Genomic DNA, 22,153 nt, shown 5'->3' on the forward strand with positions numbered 1-22,153 from the left:
AACGAGGACTAAATATGCTACGTCCCTGACATCTGAATTCTGCACTCTTTCCTTAAACGTCAGTGCGAGACACACCACGCACGTCCTGGGCCCGGCAGTTTGATTGTTCATTCGCTGGTTCAACAAGTGTTTGCTGAGTACTAACTAAAAGCCTGCTTATTTAACCTATATGCAGAGTACATCATGAGAAACGCTGGGCTGGAAGAAGCACAAGCTGGAATCAAGATTGCTGGGAGAAATATCAATACGGTAAAGCGTCTGCCTGCAGTGCAGGAGACCCGGGTTCGATTCCTGGGTCGGGAAGATCCCCTGGCGAAGGATACGGCAATCCACTCCAGCACTCTTGCCTAGAAAACCCCATGGACGGAGGAGCCTGATAGGCTACAGTCCATGGGGTCGCAAAGAGTCGGACACGACTGAGCGACTTCACTCAGTCACTCAGATATGCAGATGACACCACCCTTATGGCAGAAAGTGAGGAATAACCAAAAGCCTCTTGATGAAAGTGAAAGAGGAGAGTGAAAAAGTTGGCTTAGAGCTCAACATTCAGAAAACTAAGATCATGGCATCCGGTCCCATCACTTCATGGCAAATAGATGGGGAAACAGTGGAAACAGCGTCAGACTTTAGTTTTTGGGGCTCCAAAATCACTGCAGATGGTGACTGCAGCCATGAAATTAAAAGACGCTTACTCCTTGGAAGGAAAGTTATGACCAACCTAGACAGCATATTCAAAAACAGAGATGTTACTTTGCCAACAAAGGTCCATCTAGTCAAGGCTATGGTTTTTCCAGTGGTCATGTATGGATGTCAGAGTTGGACTATGAAGAAAGCTGAGAACCAAAGAATTGATGGTTTTGAACTGTGGTGTTGGAGAAGACTCTGGAGAGTCCCTTGGACTGCAAGGAGATCCAACCAGTCCATTCTAAATATTAGTCCTGGGTGTTCTTTGGAAGGAATGATGCTAAAGCCGAAACTCCAGTACTTTGGCCACCTCATGTGAAGAGTTAACTCATTGGAAAAGACCCTGATGCTGGGAGGGGTTGGGGGCAGGAGGAGAAGAGGACGACAGAGGATGAGATGGCTGGATGGCATCACTGATTCGATGGACATGAATCTGAGTGAACTCCGGGAGCTGGTGATGGATAGGGAGGCCTGGCGTGCTGTGATTCATGGGGTTGCAAAGAGTTGAACACGACTGAGCGACTGAACTGAACTGAAAGCCAGGGGCCTGGCATACAGCAGTGCAGAGAGAAAGGGTGTGATCTCAGAGAGTTCCTGTTCGATTCTACTGGGGAGGATAAGCTGCTGCTGCTGCTGCTAAGTCAGTTCAGTCGTGTCCAACTCTGTGCGACCCCATAGACAGCAGCCCACCAGGCTCCCCCGTCCCTGGGATTCTCCAGGCAAGAATACTGGAGTGGTTGCCATTTCCTTCTCCAATGCATGAAGGTGAAAAGAGAAAGTGAAGTCGCTCAGTCGTGTCCGACCCTTAGCGACCCCATGGACTGCAGCCCACCAGGCTCCTCCGTCCATGGGATTTTCCAGGCAAGAGTACTGGAGTGGGGCGCCATTGCCTTGTCCGGAGGATAAGCTACTGATCACAAATAATTAGGAACAGAGAGGAAAGGAACGTGGTTCTTCCTGGTGAATCACAGAAGAGCCTGGCTTGGTCTAAAGGGAGAGAACACCGTCCTGAGAAAATACAAAGGAAGAAAGCATCCCAGGTGCAGGAACAGCCCAAGCAAAGGCCCTGTGGCATCGAGGAACCCAAGAGAGCGTGCAGGCCAGGGTGGCTGGGATGCATCAGATGGGCAGAGGTGGGAGGTGGGGGGGAGACCCCACAGAGCCATGTGGACCCCAGGAAAGGCTCCCACCTTCATCTTGAAACACACAACGCTTTAGAAGCATAAGCAGCCGGGTGCCACGACTCCGTTTGCTCTTCGTAGACGATCACTTTGGTTCTGAGTGGAGAACGCACTTGAAAGGGAGGCCTGTCATCGGTAGATGAGGGTAGTCCAGGCAGGTGATGACGGGCGAGGGGGTTCCAGAGGGTCAAGGACCTAAAGCTAGACATGCCTTCAGGACAGACTGGCCGTGCGGGGAGGGGACGAGGCCCCAGGTGAGCTCCAGCGGGGGGAGGGAGCCTGGGCCGCAGAAGTGCCGGCCCTCCCGGGTGCGGAAGGGTGCGGGGTCGCCAGCAGCCACAGGGCAGGGGAGGCTGAGGCTGGCCGCGCGGAGGCGACTCAGGGCTAGGGAGGCGGCCGTCTAGGTCTGGGGGAGCAGGAGATTCTCTACGCAAGAGGAAGTGGGGAGGCACAGGGCTCCAAATGAGGCAGCGGGTGTGAAACCAGGCGGGCGCGGTGGGGCAGAGAGAGAACAAGGCGCTTCCCGGCCTGAGGGCGCGGCCGGTGTCAGCGGGCCTCGAGCTGACGACACCTAACCCTAACACCCGACACCCGGGGTCTCCCGGAGCCGGAGGGCGAACCGCAGGCTTAGGAGCGGGGCCAGGGGCCGGCGCCGGTACAAGGCCGCCCTCCGGGGGCCGCCCCACGTCACAGCGAGGGCAGCGCCCACTGCCAGCCGCGCCCGCGAGGCACAGGGCTGAGCCAGCCACCGGGAAGGCGCGGGCTGCCCGAGGGCAAGCAGCCAGCCATGTCGGGCAGAGGAGCCGGCCGCCGCCCTCCGGACCCTCCCTGCCTGACGGACGTTCGTACAGCGGCCCTGCGCCCTGCCCCGTCGCCCAGGTTTCCACCTGCGCTTCCCTCGGCGACGGCACAGCGCGCCCCAGAACCCCGGCGCGCACCGCCCCGACGTGCTGGCTGCGGAGGGGAGGCCCCAACCTGTTCACGGCCCCCATCCCCAGCAGGGCCCGGGGCGGTGCCAGGGGAAGGGTGGGCGCGTCCAGCGGGCTCTGCCCCACGGCCTGGCCGTGCCCGTCACAGGGACAGCGAGCTGGCCCCAGGGCACGGCCACCTGGCCCTGCGGGTCCCCTGGGAGGAGCACCCTCTGGGGCAAAGCCAGGGGGTGTGTGGCCACTGTGGAGGGCCTGGGCCCCGCCTCAGGGAAACACGGGGTACACTGCTTCCAGGAGGGTTCTGGTGGCATCCCGGGAGGGTGGGACACGGCCTGGCCCGGGGACTCGCTCTGCAGGGGCGCCGCCTTGCATCCACACCAGCCGCGGCCACTCAGCCCTGAGGGGCGGGCCCTTCCGGGAAGGCGTTCTGGCAGGTTCTCTCTGCCAGGATCTCCAAACCTCCTATGGCTCCAGGGATGGGGCACCGGCCGAAGCTCCGGCCAGCTCGCACGGAGATGAAGACGCAGAGGAGTGGGGTGTGGGCACCCCCCTACCCCGCCCGCCCAGTCTGCAGCCACCTCCCCGAGCCCCCCACTTCAGCCTTGGGAACGAGAACCCTGCCCGCCCAAGCATCCTCGCAGGAGGCGGCCGGCCACACGGCCCCCAGCGCCCCCACCTGCAGGTGACGTGGCTGATTTTGGAGGGGGGCTCAGGGGTCCCCTGGGCTCCATGGAGCTAGGCCCAGGAGGGCGGCAAGGTCGCTCACCTTCGATTCCTTCTTCTTGACCTTCTGAGGCAGACACGGCCTCTGGAGAAAGACGACCTGCTTGGTGGACACGGTCCCCTCCCTGCAACACACACGCAGCGGGAGCGGAGGATGAGTCCCCTTTCACGGGGGGTGGGGAGAGAGTGGGGGGGCTGGGGGGCTGGGGGGGTCAGACCTCCCACAGAGGCCGCCACCTCCAACTTCATCCAGGCCAGCCGCCCAGGGAAGGAAGGGGCTGCCCAAGATAGAAAGGTCAGAGGTCACAAAGCCCCCCACAGCACACACCTTTGCTTCTGGGGGGCTGTCTCACGGGCCCAACAGAAGCGGGCACCCCTGAAAGGCAGCTTCGTGTCTGAAAACCCCCCTTCCCATGGTGTGAAATGACAGCTGGCATCTTGGCCAAATGACGACAGAGTGGCCTTGGTGAACACCGGACTGGGGGTGGGGGGCTCTTCCAAGTCTGTCTTTGGGGATGAGGCTGGGGGGGCGGTGCTGGTTGGCCTGGGATGGCTGGCCAGTGAGGACCTGGGCCCAGGCTGAGGCTCCAGCTGGCAGTGTGTCCTCGGGTTTGTGACGGAGCCTCCCTGAGCTTCAGTTTCATCTATAAAATGGGCACGATATCTATGCTTACCACCTCACAGGTAATTAGCAGGACTAGTTTGACAGCAAGCCCAGAAGACAGACAGAAGGCCTTTCAGGGTTGGTAAGACTGGGATAAATGCCCCAAACAACAAAAAATCCTGCCTCCCGGAATGCTCTGAGGACTAGATGAGACTGTACACAACGTGGCCGCCCAGCCTGGGGCACACACTAGGTGCTGAGTCTCTTTTGCAAATGAGAGACCTGGGCCCCCTCCGCCCCGGTGACAGGCTGGGCGGCAAGTCACTGGCTGAGCTGCCCACGTGGGGAGGGGGTGCTTGGGGCAGGGGTGGTTAAGATTCTGAGATCCTGGGCCTGCCGTTCCTCGGGTGGAGAGCTGATGCCAACAGCATTCTACAAGTCACGCACATGAAGAGCTGGTCGGGACGATGCAAGCTTCGGTAAGGTAAGCTGGTTATTGGTACCTGGTTGTCCTGACGACGGGAGTGGGCAGCACACAGGTGAGCTGCCAACCGTAGGCGGCCAGCGAGTTCAGCAGGGGCACGTAGTCCGTCTGCACCTCCACACCCTGGGGAGAAAGGCCAGGTCAGGGCTGGGGCTGCCTCACCTCAGGGACCGGGAGGGAGCACCAGGCCACCAACCCAACAAAGCAGAAGGGGGCCGCGCTCCAGCTCCGAAGATGCTGCAAGAGCCTGGGGCCCAACTCCCCGACGCCTGCCCAGGCCTGCGTGTCGTGGGGTCTCCCCCACCCAGGTCTGCACCATCGTGGGGTCTCCCTCCCCCCGTCTGTCTGTGCCATCCTGGGGTCTCCCTCCCCCCGTCTGTCTGTGCCATCCTGGGGTCTCCCCCCGCCCCAGGTCTGTGCCATTGGCGAGGGGTTTGAGCGTTTGTTTCACTCTCTTCTGGACAGATCGCCTCCGTGAGTGTCACTCAAGAAGAAGCAGTCACTTTGCCTCCACGACAGACCCAGGGCCTGTGACCCCGGCCGCTCAGTGGGTGTCAGAGTGTCTTGTAGGAGTTACACTGCATCTGAGCTAAAACCAAGTCGCTGCATCCAACCAGAGCGGCCACGCACACACACACACACACACACACACACAAATTACCATGCCGCACACACACCACACCACACACACACCACACCGCACACACACCACACCACACACACACCATACCACACATACACCACACACAAATACACCACACTGCACACACACCACACACATAACACACACACACAAATACATCACACCACACACACACCATACACACACCACACACATAACACACACACAAATACACACCGCACACACACACCACACACACATCACACACACCACACACACACACCATACACACACCACACACATAACACACACACAAATACACCACACCGCACACACCACACATAACACACACACAAATACACCACACCACACACACATCACACCACACACACACCACACACACACCATACACACACCACACACACACACACACACCATACACACACACACACCCCATACACACACCACACACATAACACACACACACAAATACACCACACCGCACACACACACCACACACACACCATACACACACCACACACACACACACACCATACACACACCACACACACACACAAATACACCACACCACACACACACCGTACAACACACAGAAAACACACTAGACACACACACGACACCACACACATAACACACACACACAAATACACCACACCGCACACACACCACACCGCACACATCACACCACACACACACCACACACACACCATACACACACCACACACACAAACACACACACCATACACACACCACACACATAACACACACACAAATACACCACATCGCACACACACCACACCACACACACACCACACACACCATACACACACCACACACACAAACACACACATCATACACACACCACACACATAACACACACACACAAATACACCATACCACACACACACCACACTGCACACATGCACCACACACACACCACACACAATGTACACACCACACACACACCACACAACACACAGAAAACACACTAGACACACACGACACCACACATACCACACACACACACCACACAACACACACACGGAGGGGGTGGACAGGGAGAGGACCCACCGTGAGGCCCCTGCCTGGGCCCCCCACCCTGCTTTCTCGAGAGGCAGGTGACTTCCAACGGCAGCCCCACCGGGCCCTGCACCCCTGACAGGCATCCAGAGTCCTTGCAGCCGGGACAACCACAGGCCCGCGGAGGGGCAGACGGGAGGGACGGCTCAGCCCTGCCGCTGGGTTCCCGTCCCGCAGACACCAGGGCACGCACGCGTGCAGACACACACACACGCACCCCCCGAACACAAGATGGCCCGCAGGAGGGCCAGGAGGCTGGCCGGTCAGTGCAAAGGGGCCGGGGCCATTGGGGTAAGGGCGGGCTTCCAGGGGCTCGGGGGCTGGGGGCCATGGTGGGCGGGGAGGGGAGGCCCTTCCCAGGGGGGACCCTAGCACGAGCCCCACAGCGAGCGGGCGGGCGCCGGGCAGAGGGATGGCCCGTGGCGAGGGGGTCTCTGGGGACAGAACTGGGGGCGGAAGACAGAAGAGGGGCAGGCCGGCCTGCTTCCCCGGGGCCTCCAGAGCTCCCATCGCGGGCACCTGTCCCCTGGGAGCCTCCACTGCACACGGGAAGTCGAGGCCTGTGGCAGCGGCTCTCCAAGTGCGGGCCCGTGAGCAGCCTCACCCTGGAACTTGTTGCAAACAGAGTCTCGGGACCCACCTAGACCTGCACAATCAGAAACTCCTTTAGAAATGGTGGGGCCCAGGGGGCTGTTCTGTTTCTTCTTTTCTTAATTGAAGTGCTGCACGGGACCAGGACATGCCTGGCAGTCTATTGGTTCAGACCCTGCACATATTCCTGGTCAGGGAGCTGAAGCGTCACATGCCGCATGCTGGTGTGGCCAAAGGAAACCACTGAAGTGCTGTCGACTTGCAGCATTCCATTGTTCCTGGGTGCACACTGTAGCGATCCAGTAGCTTGATAGATTGTACTCCACATAATAGATTGTACTCCACGTAAGCCACGAGCGCGCAGTCGTGTCTGACTCTCTGCCACCCACTGACTGAACCCTGCCAGGCTCCGCTGTCCAAGGGCTTTCCCAGCAAGAATCCTGGACTGGGGTGCCATTTCCTTCTCCAGGGGAGCTTCCCAGCCCAGGGATCAAACCTGTCTCTTGCATTGGCAGGCAGATTCCTTACTGCTGAGTCACCAGGGAAACTCCACATAAAGTGATCATAAATCACATACTCTTCCCCTGTGCTGTACGTGACATTTTTGTATCTTATTTTATACATGATAAGTTGTACCTCTTAGTCCCCTTCCTTCTCTCCGCTGGTAAGCACTAGTTTGCCCTCTACCTCTGTGAGGCTGTTTCTGTTTTGCTATATTCATTCATTTGAGTTTTTAGACTTCACATATAAATGGAAACCTAAAGTATCTCTCTTCCTCGGACTTCTTTCACTGATCAGCATAAGACCTCCTAGGATCTGTGTTGCTGCAAATGGTATCGTTTCATCCTTTTCTGTGGTTGAGTAATATTCCATTGTGTGTGTATATATAGTGTGTCGTGTGTGTGTGTGTACACACACAAATACGCCATTCTTTTTAATCCCTGTCTACTGACTTGGGTTTCTTCTGTATTTTAGCAATTGTGACTCATGCTGCTATGGACACTGAGGTACACCTATCTTTTCTAATTAGCGTTTTCATATCCTTTGGAAACACACCCAGGAGGTTTTTTTAAAGAACACTTCTAATAGTTGAGATGCAACTTAGTCTGAAAAAGACTGCCTAGAGAATCGATCAGGTTTCTTCTTATGACAGAAACGAGTCTGCAGTTTTGTGACCAGAATCTATCTGCTGTTAGCTCGAAGCTTAGCCCTCCCCTCATTCTCCACGAGGGGCAGAGAGGTCAGGGGGCTCTGAAAGGCTCAGCTCTGCACTGACACGGTGCGGGGGCAGCTGGACTGGGCGGAAGGGAGGGAGGCAGGTGCAAAAACCAAGCGCGGAGGGGGACGGGAGGGGCCCATTCTGGCCCGGACCCTGGAGCCCGCACGCAGGCCCCACCCCGTTTCTGCCCCACCCCCGGCACACGGAGCCCTCCCTGGCAGGCCCGCCGGGCCATTACATCCCGGGCTCTGGGCAGCGCCCTCCCCGCCTGCTGCGGCCGCTTTACCCTGAGAACCCGGGCCCCCATCCCTGCATTCTGGATTTAAGGAGAAGGGAGAGAATGTTAAACCCACACTCGGGCTCTGCGAGGTTGTGATTACTCGGGCCTATCAAGAATAGCCTTCCCACTTCATCAAGCGCCAGGACAGGCCCGCCACAATCAGACAGTCGCCATGGCAACCAGGACCAGCGGCGCTCACAAAGCCCAGCGGCAGGATGGAGCCCTTTCATCGGCGTCCGGGCCGGCCCGGTTCTCTCCTCCTTGCCCAGCGCTCCGGACAATGGGCACCCCGGGGGGCAGCCTGGCCCACCTGCCCAGACCGGGCTGCCGAGCCGGGCTAAGCTCTGCGCTCTTCTCCTCCTCCACCATCTTCAAGAGGAGGACAGCAGGACTCCTCCCCAGCAGCCTTCCCCCTCAAGGTGGGGGATGCCAGCCAGACGGTCCAGAACCATAAAGACCAGAAGGAAAACAGAGAGAAACACAGCGGAACTTGGCCTGCGTGAGACAGCCCAGGGTTCAGTGCCAGGTGCTGCCAGCCGGCTGTCACAGCACGGGTGCAAAAGGGAAGCACAGACCGGCTGGGCAGGGGGAGGGGGCTCACCCTGCGGACCCTGCCACGCCCAACCCTCTGGGCGGCCTTGATGTAATTAACGGTTCAGGCGGTTTTCCAAAGGCACCTGTATCAAAGCCGGTGTGCATATTACCAATAGTCAAAAGATGACGTTTCTAAAAACGACACGAGCCCCATGCAGTTGGGGGAAGCGGCTTTCAAGTCCGTTCGCTAGGAAAGGGGGTCGGGCAGGCGTCGGATGGAAGGCGCTCTCTGATCTGCTTTTCCATGACACTCCAGTGAGGAGAGACGCACACGCAGCACTCCAAAGCAGGCCCGCTGATCAAACGGAAAGACATTTCTGGGAACAGGAGCAAAAATTTTAATTAACTCTCCACTCTCCTGTGTGGATGCGGCATCTCCGATCACACCTGGAGTGTTAAAAAAAAATGGCGCATCTCCTGTGGTTCTTCGTACAAAAGGGATCCATTTTTATTTACGGCCCTTTTTCCTTTGCTCCCGACGATGCCTCCTGCCTCCGGTGGCCACGAATCCACTAAAGAAACAGACATCCAACACAACCTTCCCCCACCCTCCAAAGCCAGGACAACACGACGCCACGTTTACTAACAAACACTTGTGTCCTTTGATTCTTTCCAAAAGCCCCTGCAGCAGAGAATATTAGGTAACACCCTGGTCCAGCGATTCTCTTTGCTGGTATCACTGCGCACCTCTTTTTCTCCTTGTTTCCGTTCTAGAAGGATCTGGGACAAAAGCAGCTTAAAAGATGACACTTAGTTCCTGACTCGTGACTGGAGATGAAGAAGGGAATTCAGTTTCCCTGTCTGAAAGGACCTCTGGGCTAGTCTCCTGGCAGCCTTGGGGGGGGGGGGGTCCTTTCCCTCCATTCCCAGAGAGGACACACGAAGCAACAGCCCTCCAGAGGCTGTTGTAAACTGCTGCCAAAGCACTAACGCCCAGCGCTAACTGGCAAGGCATGTTTATATACGATTTCCTTACGTATAAACTTCAGGCATCTTTTGATCTCCTACCATGGGACATGAAGGCTTAGCGTGTCCCTTCAGGTGTCTTACTTTCTCTTTCCTGGTGCCCCCAGTGGAGAGATCATGTAATTAAATCAAGTCTATGTCACTGCTGCTGCTGCTGCTAAGTCCCTTCAGTCGTGTCTGACTCTGTGTGACCCCACAGACAGCAGCCCACCAGGCTCCCCCGTCCCTGGGATTCTCCAGGCAAGAACACTGGAGTGGGTTGCCATTTCCTTCTCCAATGCATGAAAGTGAAACGTGAAAGTGAAGCCGCTCAGTCGTGTTCGACTCTGTGCAACCCCACGGACTGCAGCCCACCAGGCTCCTCCATCCGTGGGATTTTCCAGGCAAGAGTACTGGGGTGGGTGCCACTGCCTTCTCTGCTCTTCTTCCTACCCATCAGTAAATATCCCATGTGCCTAAATATTAATATATTACTTCAGGGAGGCCTGGCATGCTGCAGTCCATGGGGTTGCAAAGAGCTGGACACGACTGAGCGACTGAAGTGAACTGAACTGAACTGAGAGAATCTATTCCGAGGCAGGTTGATAAAGTCCCGGGTCCCCAAGAAGGAGAGAGGGGTCTGGGGCTTCTGAGGAGGAGAAAGGGGTCTGGAATTCTCAAGGAGGAGGAAAAGACAAACATCCTTTTTTTTCTCTACATTCCTTAGTCACATAAAATGTTTTTTCTCTAAGTCTGGAACTCATGATTACACAACACACAACTCAGTCTAGACTCTGTACCAAGGATTATATAACAACAATGTATTGTGCTTGAGGGCAGTTTCTCCTTCCTGAAAACCTCTGACTAATCCTGATATCTTAGAATGTATGTTATGAGAATGGGTTCGGTCAGTCAGTCACTCAGTTCAGTCACTCAGTTGTGTCCGACTCTTTGCGACCCCAAATCGCAGCACACCAGGCTTCCCTGTCCATCACCAACTCCTGGAGTTTACTCAAACTCATGTCCATCGAGTCAGTGATGCCATCCAGCCATCTCATCCTCTGTAATCCCCTTCTCCTCCTGCCCCCAATCCCTCCCAGCATCAGGGTCTTTTCCAATGAGTCAACTCCTCACATGAGGTGGCCAAAGTATTGGAGTTTCAGCTTCAGCGTCAGTCCTTCCAATGAACACCCAGGGCTGATCTTTAGGATGGACTGGTTGGATCTCCTTGCACTCCAAGGCACTCTCAAGAGTCTTCTCCAACACCACAATTCAAAAGCATCAGTTCTTCGGCGCTCAGCTTTCTTCACAGTCCAACTCTCACATCTGTACATGACTACTGGAAAAAACATAGCCTTGACTAGATGGATCTTTGTTGGCAAAGTAATGTCTCTGCTCTTGAATATGCTGTCTAGGTTGGTCATAACTTTCCTTCCAAGGAGTAAGCGTCTTTTAATTTCATGGCTGCAATCACCATCTGCAGTGATTTTGGAGCCCAAAAAAGTAAAGTCTGACACTGTTTCCACTGTTTCCCCATCTAATTTCCATGAAGTGATGGGACCAGATGCCAAGATCTTAGTTTTCTGAATGTTGAGCTTTAGGCCAACTTTTTCACTCTCCTCTTTCACTTTCATCAAGAGGCTTTTAGTTCTTCTTCACTTTCTGCCATAAGGGTGGTGTCATCTGCATATCTGAGGTTATTGATATTTCTCCTGGCAACCTTGATTCCAGCTTGTGTTTCTTCCAGTCCAGCGTTTCTCATGATGTACTCTGCACATGAGTTAAATAATCAGGGTGACAATATACAGCCTTGAAGTCCTCCTTTTCCTATTTGGAATCAGTCTGTTGTTCCATGTTCAGTCCTAACTGTTGCTTCCTGACCTGCATATAGGTTTCTCAAGAGGCAGATCAGGTGGTCTGGTATTCCCATCTCTTTCAGAATTTTCCACAGGTCTGGAAAAGGTCAGTTTTCATTCTAATCCCAAAGAAAGGCAATGCCAAAGAATGCTCAAACTACTGCACAATTGCACTCATCTCACACGCTAGTAAACTAATGCTCAAAATTCTCCAAGCCAGGCTTCGGCAATACGTGAACTGTGAACTTCCAGAAGTTCAAGCTGGTTTTAGAAAAGGCAGAGGAACCAGAGGTCATATTGCAAACATTCACTGGATCATGGAGAAAGAAACAGAGTTCTAGAGAGACATCTATTCCTGCTTGATTGACTATGCCAAAGCCTTTGACTGTGTGGACCACAATAAAGGGGAAGATTCTGAAAGAGGTGGGTCTGGGAAGATCGTTCTGTTGCTAAGTTCTAATCCTGTTCTCCTAAAAGGTAAATTGTGGGAGTGGGTGTGGTGAAATTTTCACAGCCTTGAGACATTCTCTTGATTTACTGTGATAACTAACTAAAAAAGTATATAGCTCCCTTGCTAACACTAGCGAGGGGAGCACTCTCTGTCCCCCTTCTGATGTTTATGTTAGAAGCTTCCTTCTGTCCCTTCTCTTACTTTTATAATAAGACTGCTACACAAAAGCTCTTGAGTGATCACACCTGGTTCCTGGTCCCAAAGGTAAATCTTCTTCGGAGACCACGAATCCGACATCGTTCACCATAAGCTATCAGTTCTACTTTTTCCCCATTTGGAGGCCTCATTTCCAAAACGTTCTGTGCCCTTGCTCCAACTGGCGTGGATGCTTCTCTGGCCCGGGTTCTCCCTCCACTCTGTCTAGGGAGGATGCCTTCTCCTTCTGGGTTTCCCCTTCGTTTTGCTGGAGCACACCCTCTGGTGGCTCCCTAGGAAAGAGTGACCTGGAAGTTACTTGCATCCCTGCATTCCTACAAGCGTCTTTCTCTTCACCTTTAACTAACTGTCTGGGTACAGAAGTCTAGACTGGGATCGCTTTTTCCATCACTACTTTCCAAGCATCCCTCCACTAGCTTCTCTCTGTCATCGCTGCTATTGTGATACCTGTGTGATCACTCAAGCTCTGAGTGTAGCCTGCTGTGCTGCGTTGGAACATTTTAGGATGTTTTTCCCCATGAAGTTCCAGAATTCACACTATAGCCTGCATGTGGCTGTTTTGTTTTTCTTTTTTACTCAAAGTGTGTACACTCAATAGCTTTGCCCTCAAAGGATCCCTGTCCTTCAGCTCTGAAAAGTATTCTTTTTTCTTTTCTTTGATAATTTTGCTCTCCTCCATTTCTGTCTTTTTCTTTCCAGACTTCCTGTTACTCAAAACGTAGGATTGATGTTTTAATTTTATGACCTTCCCCCCTGTTGTTTTCTTATTCTCGTCCCTGGTGGCTCAGATGGTAAAGAATCTGCCTGCAATTCGGGAGACCTGGGTTCAATCCCTGGGTCGGGAAGATCCCTTGGAGAAGGAAATGGCAACCCACTCCAGTATTCTGGCCTGGGTAACTCCATGGACGGAGGAGCCTGGTGGGCTGCAGTCCATGGGGTCACAAAGAGTCAGACACGACCAAGCGACTTCTCTTTCTTTTTCATTTTGCCTTCTTAAAAACGCCCTTTGTCTGACCCCCGTGGACAGTGTCTACAGTTACTGGGCCGCCCGAGGCACAGGTGGGAGCCAGGCATCTGAGCACACCGTGTGCGGACTTCAGCCCGACGCCTTCCTCCAGCTCTGCAGCGCATCCCGCCACCCTGCAGGGGCTCAGGCTTCCAGGGGCAGCACTTTCCTCACAGTCCCTTCCTCTTCCAGGCGCAGCTTCCACCACTGTGCTCAATCAATCAGCTTTCCGCCATGCACCTCCCATCTTTTAGAAATCTGCTGAAATCACACAGCGTCCTCTTTCTCTTCTTCAGTCTTTCTGTTCTTATGGGCATCCATCTATCCATCCATCCATCCACCCGTGTACATCTCTATGTATGCGTCTGTCTGTCCTTCCATCCACCTGTCTACACCTTGTATGTATGTATGTATGTATCTGTCCATCCCTCCATCCACCTACCTACCTGCCTATGTCTCTATCCATCTAGCTGCCTACCGTCTATAGTCAGTTTTCATTATTTGTGGGAATTATGTACTACAATGCCACCACAAACGCTGAATTAGCAGATACTGAGCCTGGGGAAATACAGGGTTAGCTTCCTGTGAGCCTCTGGTCAGATTTTTTGTCACATGATTAGTGCATAACTTGGTTTAATGAGCCTTTCTGTTTACAGACACCTGGGTTTAGTATATATCATGGATTCGCTAATACTGAACCTCACACCAGTAGCACCGTAACTCGCTCGTGAGCAAAGCGCCTAACACGTGCACTCGCTCTGTCAGGCCCACGCCCGCTTTCCTGCGCTTGGGCCGCAGTGCCACGCTTGAGGACCGCTTGGAACGGTGACGTCACCAACAAAGAGCACAAGCCCAGAAAACACGGCCGTAAGTGAGCTGCAGATGGGAGCTCAAGCCTGTGTGCAGCACGAGAGCTTCTGAGCCAGGAACACGCGCGTTTGCCACATAATTGTGCTGGAGAGACTCTGGAGAGCCCCTTGGAGACCAAGGAGATCCCACCAGTCCATCCTAAAGATCAGCCCTGGGTGTTCATTGGAAAGACTGAAGCTGAAGCTCCAATACTTTGGCCACCTGATGGGAAGAACTGACTCATCTGAAAAGCCCCTGATGCTGGGAAAGACTGAGGGCAGGAGGAGAAGGGGACGACAGAGGATGAGATGGTTGGATGGCATCACCAACACGATGGACACGAGTTTGGGTGGACTCCGGGAGTTGGTGATGGACAGGGAGGCCTGGTGTGCTGCGGTCCATGGGGTCACAGAGTCGGACATGGCTGAGCGGCTGAACAGCAACAACAAAGCACACATGTGGGAGCGACTGTGGAAGCACCGAGAGCGCTGGCTTGGGGGTTGCAGATAAGTCTGAGCAAATAGGATTTGCAAGAACGGAATCCATGAATAATCAGGAGTGACTCTTACACACATCTGTCTATCAAACATTCTCTTAGTATCAGTTCACTGGGATTTTTCAGAAGAAATAGATGCTGGTGTCCAATCCCCTACATTCAACACAATTTTATTATTTAAATTTTTAAAGGGCCCATTGGAAGCCATTTCTAAATAGGTTAGAATCCAGAAACCACAAAGTAAAAATAATAAATCTGGTGACATATAAACTCCTTCACCACGACAAAAGGTAAGCTGCTGCTGCTGCTGCTAAGTCACTTCAGTCGTGTCCGACTCTGTTCGACCCCATAGACGGCAGCCCACCAGGCTCCCTCGTCCCTGGGATTCTCCAGGTAAGAACACGGGAGTGGGTGGCCATTTTCTTCTCCAATGCATGAAAGTGAAAAGTGAAAGTAAAGCTGCTCAGTCGTGCCGACTCTTAGCGACCCCATGGACTGCAGCCCACCAGGCTCCTCTATGCAAAGTCAAAAGACAGATGACAAGATGGGAAAAGATTTGTAGCTCAAATTACAGCCAAAAAAGAGCTCCTAAAAACTGATGAGAAAAACATCCAGTAATCCAAATTTTTAAGGTGGGATGAAGATGCAAAAAGAGTCACAGAAAAAGAAATTCAAATGGTCACGAAGAACAGGAAACTATGCCAATTCACAGCAAGAGAAGTCCAAACCCAAACTGCCCTGAAATATCATAGCTTCCCCTCTCATATTGGAATAATCCAAAAGTTTAACAACTACTTAGCTGGCAAGGCTGTGGGGAGGAAGGGATCCTCACAGAGGCTGGCAGGAGGGCGGATTCAACCTCAGAGAGAACAACTTGATGGCACTGTTCATTAGATCTGACGGCGTCTAAGTTACAAATACGTTTGCCCTTTGACCCAACAATCTCACTTCTGGCAACGATCCTATATACAAACAACAAGAAACAGACAAAGACGTTCACTGGAGAGCTGTCCGCAATAGCAGAGCCCTGGACGCCGCCTGTGCCCACGCACGCTGGGCTTGTTAAATGAATTACGCAGGATCTACGTGATGGCTTGTTGGGGGGTGTGGTAATGGCTGCTTGTGTGTTGAACCAAGGCAAGGACCACAACGAGAGGGAACGATTCCTGTGGCAGAAAGCATAACACCCACACACTCCCTCCACTCATCTCCACATCCTAAGCCCTGGGGCCTGGGAAGAGGCTACGTTCTACGGTGCAGTAAAAGGGATCTGGCAGATTGATGAAGTCACGAATCACCTGGTGGGAAGATTTACAAGTGGGGTTCGGTGTAATCAAATGGGCCCTTAGGGACTTCCCTAGTGGTCCAGGGGTGAAGACTCTGCGCTTCCACTTCAGGGGTCGCTGGTTCAATCCCTGGCTGGAGAACTAAGATCCCACATGATGCCATAAAAAAAAAAAGGAGGATGGTCCTTAGAAGGGAGGCGGGAGGTGGGTCAGAGTCAGGGAAAGAGAGGGGAGCAGAGAGCAGAGGGCAGAGTGCCTGACCACGAGCGAGTTGGCCTCTAGAAGTCAGAAGCGAGGAACAGACGGTCCCAGAAAGAGAGCAGCCCTGCCCACCCCTCGATTATAATCCCTTAAGACACGTTCTGGATTTCTGGCCTCCAGAACTGTTGAGACTACACCTGTGTTGTCTTAACTTTGCAGTCACTCGTCACAGCGGCAGTCCAGCACCGATACACAGTCTAAAGCCAGGGAGAGGTCACGGTGAAAACGAAGACTTGCAGGCCTTGGCCAGCCCAGGGCAGATGACAGCTCAGGAGGGGTGAGGGTGACTGAGGACTGGGTCTCCAGGGCAGGTGGAGCAGAAGTTGATAAAAAGGCACTGAACTGGGAAGAACTGGGCCAGAGGGCTGTCCAGGGTGGGACATACATCTGAGAAGAAAGATGCAGGAACTCCTCTGGCAGTCGCGTGGTGAAGACTCCACGCTTGCACCGCAGGGGGAAAGGGTTTCACCCCTGGTCGGGAACTAAGATCTCACACGCCGTGCAGTGCAGGCAAAGGAAGAGAAGGAAGACCCCCAGCATCTACTGCCTTGAGAAGGGAAGCACCGTGGAGGCTGAAAAACCAGCTCGGGATGGACAGTGAGGTCTCGGGAGACCGCAACCAGGGTGCTTTGGGGGGCAAGAAGCAGCAGCCGGTGTGTGAAGACATTCTCGGGAAATCTGGGCTTCCCCGTGACTTGGCCTGGGCTGAGCAGAGACCCTGGCCTCGACAGCACGTGGGGAAGGAAAGATCATGCCCTCAGGCGATGGGAAGCAGAGCTCCAAGGACGGGACAGGAGGGAAGGCCAAGCTGGAAAGAGGCAATATTGCACCTCTCTTTATCAAATAGATGCATGCATGCATGCTGAGTCGCTTCAGTCGTGTCCGACTCTGTGCAACCCCATGGACAGCATCCCACCAGGCTCCTCTGTCCACGGGATTCTCCAGGCAAGAATACTGGAGTGGGCTGCCGTTTCCTCCTCCCCATCAAATAGAAAGCGGGCGCCACGTAACCCGGGGGTGGCCCTGCGGGAAACTCCCCGCGTCCTTCGGCTTCCCCAGGAGCAAGGCTCTCCTGGGCGCCACTGTCCACCAAGGAGTCTCTGCATCCACGCTGTCTGGCTCTGTGCCAGACATCTGGGAAGCGAGGCTGCGCCAGCCTCTTCCGCTGCTGCAGGAAATCCTAGCCCAGGGGGTGTGGAGGGCAGACACACGGCCCCTCCCCAGAGGGGAGCCGCCAGGGTGTGCTGAGGAAGGAGGTCGGAAGGACTCCCTCTCTGGGGAAGGCCTGATCCCTCTGAGCCAGCAGCAGCTGCAGCGGGCCTGCCTCCCTGGCCCCCGTCCCTGCCGAGGCCTCTCCCGGGACCACGGCTGGCAGGGATCACTGCTTCTGCCAGCCGATGCTGGGGCCCGCTGGAGACGCCGTTTCCCTCTTTGTTTTACACACAATGCCCCAGAAACAACATTTTGCTGATATGTAATTAGGCCAACATAATAGAGTCTAAGAAAGCTGGCGGTCTCATTTTCGACAACTTTGGCTTTCATAACGTTCAAAGAGAATATGTTAAAAAAAAAAAAAAAAAGAAAAGAAGGAAAGAAAGCCTAGCTCTCAGATGCAGAAAAGAGGGCAGGTGAAATAAAGGCACGCGATGTGTGGAAGGCTTCCTTCCTGGGACTCCTTACCCACCCCTGCTGGTTCGTTCACATCTCACCCTGATTTTCTCTACCATGAAAGAAAAACAGCAAACTCGGTAGCCCTTTGAGAGCGCAACAGAATAGCAATAATGATTGTTATTATTATTTGAGACACACTGTCTGCAAAGAATGGCCTCAGTGATCACTTGCCTGCATCCAGGCCTCTCGACAAGGTACATATGCAGCAACCCCCGTAAAGGGTCCACTTCCCCACCCCTGGCATCCAGGCCGGGCTTGGGACTTGCTCTGACCAACAGCAGATGGTAGACATGACCTCACGCTGCTCTCAGCCTGGGCTGCGAGGGAGCTTGCTGTTTCTACCTGCTCTCAGGCGACCGGGGACAAGCCCAGGCTGGCCTGCTGGAGGACGGGAGCCCTGAGGCCCAGGCAACCGGCAGACGGGAGAGATGCCGTCCTGAGCCAGCGGAGCCGCCGGTGGACCCTCCAGTGATGCACAAGCAGAGTGAGGTCAGAAAAGCTCAGGCCAGATGAGCAGGAACCCCCGGCGGACCTGCCCGCTCACTGCAACAGTAAACGCTGCTCATCTCAGCTCGCCAAGCGTTGGGACGCCTCATTCCACAGCAGAAGTGAACACTGATCACGATCATTTGAGAAAGAGCCAATTCCCCGGGCAGATCTTTGGGAGGAAAATCAGAGGGAAAGTCACCTCGTCGGACAACACCGTGCGCGAGAGAGACCGTAACGGCTACCGCTGAATGGAGCCGGGCTGGCTAACGTCTCACCTCGCTCAGAGCTGGCGGCATCTGACCCTCGTCTCCTCCGTGGCAGACGCACGGGGACCCAGCCTGGCACGGCAGCCCCAAAGTATCACTGGTGACAAGGAACCACGAGGCCGGGCACTGCCACCAGCGAGCTCTGGGAGGGAGAGATAAACACACACACGGGCAGACGCGCCAGCTCGAGATGCTGTCGGCTGCCTCCCACCACATGCGCCAGGCTGGCAGGGAGCCTGAACCTGCCGGGCAAGGTAGCCCTCTCCTGGATTCCAGGCCGGGTGGGCGGCATGGGGAAGGGGGCTGGGGGCTGCATACGCCCACCAGAGCTGCCTGCCGGGCAGAGTGAGAACCAGGTCAGGTGTGTGACGACCAGGGGTCCCTGATTCCACTGGAGATCCAACCCGCCCATCCCAAAGATCAGCCCTGAATGTCCATTGCAAGGACTGATGCTGACGCTGAAGCTCCAATACTTTGGCCACCTGATGTGAAGAGCTGACTCATTGGAAAAGACCCTGATGCTGGAAAAGATTGAGGGCAGGAGGAGAAGGGGAGGACAGAGGATGAGATGGTTGGATGGCATCACCGACTCAATGGACGTGGGTTTGAGTAAACTCCAGGAGTTGGTGATGGACAGGGAGGCCTGGCGTGCTGCAGCCCACGGGGTCGCAGAGAGTCGGACACAACTGAGTACCTGAACTGCAGCACTGACTGATGCTGGACGGGCCAAGGCTAAGGGGACACGGCTGGGGCGGATCCTGACCGTCAAGGGGCAGGTGCTGCTCTCCGAGCACTCAAAGCCGTCACACCCCGCGGGCTGCTCCGCTGCCCGCGTCCTCCAGGAGCGCACATTTTACACACACACGCTGACTGCGTCGGGGGTGAGCACACTCTCTCCGACAGGCAGACTTGGAAACAGCTTTGTTTGATAACAATTACACAAGAAACATTTTCTCCATCCGCGGGCTCGCCAAGTTCCTTCCACTTTCTGGGAGGAGTGAGAGGAAACTGGGCTTTCTGGGAGTAGCTGGGATTTGTCACTTTGTCTTTAGACATGAAGTCAACGGGGGATCGTGTTTTAAATCTTATTTTTCTACTGTATCTACAACCCAGAAAAGAGAGGATTTAAAAACAGCCTTCCCAAAGTATGCAGTGGAAAGGGGTTTATTTTGGAGTTGGTGGTGGCGGTGGGGGGAAAGTGTGTCAGCTAAAACTCTCAAACTTAAAACTACATCCAAGTTATCACCAGCTCTCCTTCCTGACTGCTAACCAATAATCACAAAACACTGGCCCAGAGGATGTCCCTGAGCAAAGGCTGGTTCAAAACCACAGCAGAAGAGGAAATGGAAGTTAAGGGCTACTCAACTGTCACCAGGCGGCCAGCAACACCAGGGCTGGAAAGCACGGTCACTCGGAAAAGAAAGTCTCACTGCACAACAGTCAAAACAACCCATTTTCCCTCCCCGACTTTCTCCATCTAGTAAATTCAAGGGGCCACTTCAGCATTCAGTCAATATCCTCTCTGGTCAATAATTTCTCGGTGGTGACCCAACTGTCAGCCTCTTGTTGCCAGGGTTACCGGGATGCTAACTGGACCCCATCTCCTTATCGTCCCCTCTTCCCTTAAGTCAAATTACGTTGCGCAAATCCTCAGCATGTCCTCTGAGGGCTCTGCTCCTGCTAGGGGGACATTAGGGCTTCCGAGGGGCTGGGAGACGGTGGTGGGAACATCCAGCCTTCAGGACATGTCAGAGCCCTGTCAGCCAGCTCCCGGGCTCCAGAGTCCTTCAGTTCCCTCTGGATTCCTCCCATGCAGCCAGGAGATACCTGCACCAGAGCCCGTCACAGGAGCACCGCTGGTTTCCACCAGCATCTGGGTTGTGACCCATCAGGGGAGGAGCTGACTAAGAAAACCAAGGTCCAGAAAATAAATATGGTGTCAGAGAGACTGGCCAGCTCTCCCTGGGGTCCTGGAGGACATCCCCTATTACCCTCTGTCTCCTTACACTTCACCGTGTTGATCACTACTCAGCACTGATGAGTTTATCTACATATCACTATCTCCTTTCCTGGAATGCATTCTCTGCCAAGGCAAGGGGTTTATCTTATTCCTGATGGATCCCAAGCAACTAGGGAATTGTCTGGCACAGAATGGGTGAGTGGGTGAATGAATGCTCCTTTCCCAGCATTTCTGGGGTAGATTCTGCCACCACTGTCTTATATGCGCAAAATCTTATCAGAACTGCTGTGAATCACATCCAACACTAACGAGACAGGAGTTTGCCATTAAAAATGGGAGTTAATCTGCCAGGGTGTTGTGACACCAACCTTCTGACCTTTCTGTATGTGGAAGTGGCAAGTATATTCGTGCATGAAAATTAAATGCAGAATCACGCTGGTCACCGACCACTAAGGCCACTGGATGCTTTAGCAAAGACTGGTAAATTATTAAGCTGACCACACACAGCTCCGCCCTGCTCAGCCTCTGTGCCCCTGCACTGATGCGGGTGGTCCTACTAGGAGATGAGAGTCCAAGGGTCTGCGACTCAGTCTCATGAATCTGAGCTTAGTTTTGAGACTTTCCTTGGAAATGCATAGGATATTAACAAATCAACAGGATATTAACAAATGAGACAAGTAAGCTCACACCCTGGGGCTCTTGGGGGCCCTGTGACTGCCCTCCTCTGAAGAAGCCCAGGCTAGCCCCCTAGACGTTAAGACCCACAGGGCCCTGCTGGCCCAGCCAATAGCCAGCCAACTGTCAGACACACGAGTGAGGCCACCTGGATCCTCCCATCACCTGATTCAGAGCCCAGGACAGGTCCGCTAAGCTGCTCCAGAGCAGAAGAACTGCTGAGTGGACCCAAAGAATCATAAGTTCAATAAAAAGTTATCTGAAGAATACCCCATGGCACACATTTTACTTGTTCACTAATTGATGGGCACCTGGAGTGTCTCTGCTATTTGGATATTGTGAATTAATGCTGCCATGAAGACTCATGTATAGGGTTTTACGCAGACCTACATTTTCATTTCTCTTGAATGTACGTCTTGGAGTAGAATCCCAAGGTCGGTCACACGGTAATGATGCGGAACGTTCTGAGGAACTGTCCACGCATCACTTTTGCAATAAGGAAAAAACTAAAAAACGTGGCCTCATTAGACTAGCTTCTGAGCCTTCTTGTCTAATTTGCCAAATGATGCCCCTTTCCACTGAGCTGAAGAGGATGTTTAAGAATTTTGCCTCAAAGAGGCCACGGGCTTAAAAGCGGTAGTTGGCCCATGCATCCTAGTTTACTAAAGCTGGAAGGGACCAGGGTGGTTCTCTGTCCAGTGGTTCCTGGCTGGG

The 22,153-nt window shown here is 54.0% G+C and overlaps 1 protein-coding gene across 1 annotated transcript in view; it reads right to left on the reverse strand.

Annotated features, from left to right (window-relative positions):
• Positions 1–22,153, reverse strand: part of RFTN1 (raftlin, lipid raft linker 1) — a 231,686-nt gene that overhangs the window by 7,548 nt on the left and 201,985 nt on the right. Inside the window, exons 8-9 of the mRNA XM_068972288.1 lie at positions 4,625–4,728; positions 3,561–3,642 (exon numbers count right to left, since the gene is read on the reverse strand). Of these exons, the coding sequence (XP_068828389.1) occupies positions 3,561–3,642; positions 4,625–4,728 (186 nt within the window). The remainder of the gene's footprint in view (positions 1–3,560; positions 3,643–4,624; positions 4,729–22,153) is intronic.

The sequence above is a fragment of the Capricornis sumatraensis genome, chromosome 1 (genome assembly GCF_032405125.1).
Source record: "Capricornis sumatraensis isolate serow.1 chromosome 1, serow.2, whole genome shotgun sequence".
Lineage (NCBI taxonomy): Eukaryota > Metazoa > Chordata > Mammalia > Artiodactyla > Bovidae > Capricornis > Capricornis sumatraensis.